Source organism: Trichosurus vulpecula, chromosome 8, assembly GCF_011100635.1.
Source record: "Trichosurus vulpecula isolate mTriVul1 chromosome 8, mTriVul1.pri, whole genome shotgun sequence".
NCBI classification, from domain to species: Eukaryota; Metazoa; Chordata; class Mammalia; order Diprotodontia; family Phalangeridae; genus Trichosurus; species Trichosurus vulpecula.
In genome coordinates, this window is record NC_050580.1 from 215,218,205 (window position 1) to 215,225,100 (window position 6,896).

The 6,896-nt window shown below is 33.5% G+C and overlaps 1 protein-coding gene across 1 annotated transcript in view; it reads left to right on the top strand.

Moving 5' to 3' along the window:
* LRRC9 (leucine rich repeat containing 9) overlaps positions 1 to 4,339 on the top strand; it is a 188,794-nt gene extending 184,455 nt beyond the window's left edge. Inside the window, exons 32-33 of the mRNA XM_036735971.1 lie at positions 3,195 to 3,363; positions 4,300 to 4,339. Of these exons, the coding sequence (XP_036591866.1) occupies positions 3,195 to 3,363; positions 4,300 to 4,339 (209 nt within the window). The remainder of the gene's footprint in view (positions 1 to 3,194; positions 3,364 to 4,299) is intronic.
* Positions 4,340 to 6,896: the final 2,557 nt, after the last annotated feature.

The window sequence follows — 6,896 nt, forward strand, 5'->3', positions numbered from 1 at the left end:
CTTAATTAATTTAGTTATGCAGTGCCATATCAATCAAATTACCAAAAAATGATTTTATAGAGCTAGAAAAAATGATAAAATTCATCTGGAAGAACAAAAGGTCCAGAATATTAAGAGAATTAATGAAAAAAATGCTAGGGAAGGTGGCCTAGCCATACCAGATCTTAAATTGTATTATAAAGCAGCAATCAGCAAAACTGCTTAGTACTGGCTAAGAAATAGAGCGGTGGATCAGTGGAATAGATTAGGTATATAAGACACACCAGTCAATGGCTATAGTAATCTACTGTTTGGTAAACCCAAAGACCTCAGCTTCTGGGATAAGAACTCACTTTCTGACAAAAAACTGCTGGAAAAACTAGAAAATAGTATGGCAGAAATTGGGCATAGACCAATACCTTACACCATATACCAAAATAAAGTCAAAATGAATACACAATTTGGATATAAAGGCTGATACTTTAAGCAATTTAGGAGAGCATGGAATAGTTTACCTGTCAGATTTATGGAGAACAGAAGAACTTATGACCAAACAAGATGGAGAATATTATGAAATGTAAAATGGATAATTTTGATTACTTTAAATTGAAAAGTTTTTGCACAAACAAAACCAATGCAACCAGGATTAGAAGGGAAACAGAAAGCTGGGAAACAATTTTTACAGCCAGTGTTGCTGATAAAGGCCTCATTTCTAAAATATATAGAGAACTGAGTCAAATTTATAAGAGTACAAGTCATTCCCCAATTGATAAATAGTCAAAGGATATGAACAGACAGTTTTCAGATGAAGAAATTAAAGCTATCTATAGTCATATAAAAATGCTCCAAATCACTCTTGATTAGAGAAATGCGAATCAAAACAACTCTAAGGTACCACATCATACCTATCAGATTGGCAAACATGACAAAACAGGAAAATGATAAATGTTGGAGAAGATGTGGGAAAATTGGAACACTAATGCATTGTCTGTGGAATTGTGAACTGATCCAACCATTCTGTAGAGCAATTTGGAACCATGCCAAAAGGGCTATAAAACTGTATATACCCTTTGACCCAACAGTATCACTTCTAGGTCTGTATCCTAAAGAGATCATACAAATGGGAAAAGGACCCACATGTACAAAAATACTTATAGCAGCTCTTTTGTGGTAGCCAAGAATCGGAAGTTGAGGCGAATGCCTGAACAAATTGTGGTACATGAATATAATGGAATACTATTGTGCTATAAGAAATAATGAACAGGCAGATTTCAGAATAACCTGGAAAGACTTACATGAACTGATGCTGAGTAAAGTAAGCAGAACCAGGATAACTTTGTATATAATAACAGTAACATTGTTGGATGACTAACTTTGATAGACTTAGGTCTTCTCAGCAATGCAAGGATCCAAAACAATTCCAAAAGACTCATGATGGAAAATGCTATCCACATCCAGAAAAAGAACTATGGATCTTGAATGCAGATCAAAGTATACTATTCTCTTTTCTTTGTTTTTGTTTTGTTTCACCTTTCTCATGATTGCTCCCATTGGTTCTAATTCTTTATTACAACATGACTAATGTGAAAGCCTTATGTCAGATTGCATGCTGTCTTGGGGAGGGATGAGGGGATGGAAAGGGAGAAAAGGCAAAACTCAAAATCTCGTGGAAGTGAATGTTGAAAACTAAAAATAAATAATTTTTAAAAATAAAAGAAAGAAAGAGAAGATGAGAGGGCACAGGACAGAGTTTTTAGACGCACCTATAGTTAAGGATCAGGGTATGGAAGATGATCTAGCAAAGGAAACCAAAGAGTGGTCCAGAAGTTAGGAGGAGAATCAAATTGATGAGAATATCTGGGACAGAGTTGTTGTGTGAAATGTGGTAGAGGTGTCAAAGAGGAGGACTGAGAACCAGCCATCAGCCCTAGTAAGTAACTTCGGAGGGAATGGTTTCAGTTGCATGATAACAATCATAAGCCGTATTGCCAGTTTAAGTTTCAGAAGCGAGGGAGAGAAGAGGAAGTGTAGGTAATGAGAGTAAACTACTTTTTCTGGGTGTTTGGCTATGCAAGGAAGGAGAGAAATAGGACAAGAGCTTGAAAGGATGGTAGGGTCAGGTGGAGGTTTTTTTATGGACGGGAAGGCCCAGACCTATTTGTAGACAGCAGGGACAGAGCCAATGGATCGGGAGAGTTTGAAGATTGGAGAAGAGAGGATGATCATGGGGCATCTGCTGGAGGACAGAGGAGGGAATGAAATCAAGGATATATGTAGAGGGGAAAGTAACCCCATCTTTCAGGTCCCTTAAAATTAGTTGCAGCTGACAGCCTTTTTGTTTTGTAGCATTGCCCTCTTGTTGCCTTAGGCAATAAGACATTACTAAAACCAATTTACAAAAATAACCTGTCCCTGAGGGTGGTCATCTGAGGTGGAAAATAATTTTGTCAGCATTAATTTTGAACTTGGCTATCATAAAAAAACACAGTCATTTACATATATAAAGAACAGAAAAAAGGATTGCATATGAAACTTGAAATCTCAATTATGTATAGCTTGAGGGTTTTTTAAAAATACATATTAAATTTAACACAGTAATTTCAATACTGAGCGACCTGTCGTATCTCTTTCTAAATTTCCCTCTGCTTTCTTCTGTGTATTTTATAAATGTTTAGTTAATGCTCTTTTCTTCTTCAGCAGGGCATTGCTATTTACTACTCTCTTCCACAACTCTCTATACCTCTAGACAAACAAAAACTAAATACCTTCTCTTATAAACAACTATGAATAGACATGAAAAACAGATTCCCCCATTGGCTGTGTTAGATAATGTCTGTCTCATTCCCAGCCTATAATGATACATAACCTTTTTTATCAAGAGGTGGGATGTCTTCTGGAATTATGTTTTTTCATTCTAATTCTAATTAAAATTCTTAAGTCTTTCCTTTACAATATTATAGTCATGTTTAAATTATTCTCTTAATTCTGCTTTATTTATTCTGCATCCATTCATACAAGTCATCCCAGGTTTATCTGACTCTGTCCTTTTTATCATTTCTTATAGCACAAGTGGTAATAATATATTAAAATATGCATTGAGAATATGTAACCTAGAGTTAATTTATAGAAGAATGCTAACCAAATATTATATAGAGCTTCTCATGTAAAAGCAATAAAGTTGTTTTTATTTCAGCAGCATGAATTCTGTATTTCAGACAAAAAAATGAAGAATTCAGGAAATATGGCAAATAATCCTCGTAGCATCCATGCAGAAATAACTTTTCAGCAACTCAGAGGAGTAAACATCTCTCCAACTTTTACGTCACAGCATAATGTCGCTTCTCGTTCTATACAGCTGTACCAAGGCAACCGAGATGATGGAAGGTAAAGCTGTAAATTAAAGAGTTTGAATTAGATGATTTCTCAGGTCCCCTTCTATCTATAAATTCTGTGGCTCCGTTCCCTGAAATAATATGATTTCCCTAATTCATTCATCATTACTCTTCTCTGACAGCAGCCCCCAACTTTCCATTTGAATTTTGCTTCATCTAAGAGCAAAGAGCTATGAAATATAGAATTCCTCAGATTACCAAATTTTTAAAAATAAAAATTAGGCAGCAGTTCATAGAATACTTAATTCACATAATTCACAAAGAATTTAAATTCTGTCAAGGTAGAATACAATAGAGTTCTTAGCTGAGGGGACCATTGGAGAAAAAATGTCTTGTATATAATATACTTTTCCAGCTTTCCCTTTAAACTTAGCTAATTATTCTGGCATATTCATTGAGTATAGAAAATGAGTCACTGTCTTACATTTACAAAAGAGTACATAAATTCAAGTCTGAGATTACGTGGGGCAAATGTCTGGCAAATCTTTGCAAATCTATACCAGCCCTAGTTGATAACAACTTTATTCCATTCAGTCCTATAAACCTGATTTTCTGGGTCATGCAATTTACATAATTGGTACAAAGATATAAAAGTAGGAGATCAGTTATTATATAAAGTAATCTTGCCATGTTTGGATATCCTTATTTGTAAATAGAAAAACAGCAAAAACAGAACAAAAGCAACAGCAACAACCACCACCTAACCTCAAATTCAAATTAGTATACAGTGGAACTAAAAATGGAAACTATGATTTTTTTCTCCACACTTGGATTTTATGATTTTTATGCCTCTTCGAACTTTGTTTACATGCCTCATCAAATGGACTGTGCCATATGAATTAATTACATTATTATTCTGCAAATTAAGTTGTTCTTAAATAAGTCAAGTCAAAAGTAGCATGACTAAGAAGTATTTTATTTCTTACAGGATACTTAGCAACAACTTTTCCAGACAAAATCAAATGTAATTTGCATAAGAAAAATGAACATGAACCAAGAAATCTATTTCTGTTCAGTAACAGTGTAAATAAAAGCTAGAAGATAGTGGTGGGTGATTGAAAATGTGAATAAGCTAATCATGGTACTGGTGTTAATGGAAAAAGTCAGCTTAAATTAACATATGTATGGATAGCTTCATCTCCTCTAGTTCCATATAAGAATAATCTAAATCTCACCCATAGCGGATTTTATTTGTTAACATCTCATACTTCCAATGCAGTTGTCAAAAATTGTTCTCTATATACTTGAACTTTAAAGAAAAATCACAGTGTGTTTTACATCTCAAATCATTTTCAAAAGGTAAGCTTGAAAAGAAATCACAAAGCAGAGCCAAGCCTTTAGCTCCACACCACTTAAGGCAAAGAAATAATTTTCTGGCCAGATACATCTTACTAAAAGATAACTATGGGAAATAACTGACTTTGTAGTGTGTGTGTACACATATCTGTATGTGCATGTATATGTATGTGTACAGAGATACACACACTCATTTAGGGCTTCATAAAGTTCAAGAGAACATTCCTTGTCAAACACAACTACCACTTAAAGCAAGACGATCTCTCAGTTGTTTTCAGATGCAGAATTGTGTACACCAATAAGAACCTATTTTTTTGCTAAAAAATCAGTCATTGGTTTATGCTTAATTGGCAAACAACAAATAATTTCAAATTCTAAGAGGACATGTTTAATCTGGGTGTTCACTTTTTTAAATATTATTTTTAAATGATTAAATTCCACTTGCAATGGTTTTTAAATTATATTACATAGCATAGAATTAGTACAGTAAATTAAAGCTACAGTTTTTGAACCTAATGTGATTCTTAAAATGGGTTATGGTATTTCTATTTTGTATTCTGAAATACAGAAGCTTAATGGCCTGGTTCAGTACTGGATGTTATTTTCACAATATTCTCTGTTTACACAGACTAAACTATTTTTACTAAATACTTGCCACTTAAAATATTACTATTTTTAAAATAAATGGTATTGAAGCTATTCTAGAAGTTATATAATTCAAATTACATGTGAGTAATGTAATTTCTAAGGACTGACTATTAGTAATATAATTCATCTAACTATCAACGTATCAAGACTAATGAAGAGATCAGTTATTCAATGTTTAATGTGTGTTTATTCTGTGTGTTTTTAAATCTCAATGCTATTTACGTGGGAGTAAGACTTAAAAAAAACCCATGCAATTCCAGTGATATCCAGAAGATGTCGATGTTGCTCTTTGGATTGTCCAAAGCCAAAGCCAACTCCTGTACTTAATGCTCACTAGAATTGCAACAACAGAAATTTACCCTCTTGTTGCTAGGTGGTCACATTCTCTTTTTACATATATTGGTGGTAAATAATTTGAATTACTATTCACTGTTGAATTAAATGCTCTCATCTTAGGCCATGTTGAATTTTTAATTACATATTTATAGCTACTATGGAAAAGAATGATATTTTTAAGTATATAATAATTTTGTTGTAGTATATTGATAGGAGCATTAGATTTGAAGGTTGAATATCTGAGTTCAGAACCCAGCACTGCTATGTTCTAAGTCTTAGGCCTTGGGGAAAATCACTTCATCTCTCTTGGCCTCAACCGCCATGTCCCTGAGATAAGGTAGGGTCACTAGAGAAACTCTAAATTGTTTGAACAAAGAGCCTAATAGCTGCCTTTTTCCATATTGTCAGATACTAAATAAGACAGTTTTATATTAAGTTTAAAATAGTGTCATAGATGAACTAGTGAATTATTAGTTTAGGAATTTTGAAGTGTGTATGCTCTTAATCTTTGTGCTAATCTTCAACATCTACATAATCTGTAGCTTTTAAAACGTAGAACTAGCCAGCAAAAGGACTTGTAAAGTGCAAGAATGGGAGATTTTTTTATGTAGTTATATCCAAGGGCCTAGAGAAGGTTTGAGATTACAAGAATGCCAAAGGCATTACAACCCAATTAGAAGCAGAGTATTTCCAGGCCCTGAAAAGAATGGAGTAGAATATGAAATATGAAATCAGATTAATCAGGTTCATAATGATTTTTGTGGGAAGGAACATTGGAGAAAATGCCCTTTTAAATCATCTTTTTCCTACCTACAAAGACCTACTTCACATGGTTGTAATTAGGAAAGTACTCTGTAATCCCTAAAGTGCCATATAATAAATGTATATTTTTATCATCATTATCATATTATGTTAAAATAATTATCTTGTAAAGAAGATAGGTTTTTGCTAATATGTCTCTGTGTCTCTCAAGTGATATGACTACAGATACAAAATGACAGGTTTAAGTTAAGATGGAGAAATTATTTTCAGTTATAAGACTTAGGTATGTGGGTGTGCCCAAGCACATTTGCGTATATATTTGTGTATATAATATGCATATCTATATACACACACAGAAGGCTAGCTTTAGAATAATGCTTATTCATTTCCCTCCTTTTTTTTTTTTACAAAGATGGAAGATTCTGAGAGTAGAACACAACTGACAATGTTAGGCTTTTTTGATGTATTAGCTAGTTTTGCTGA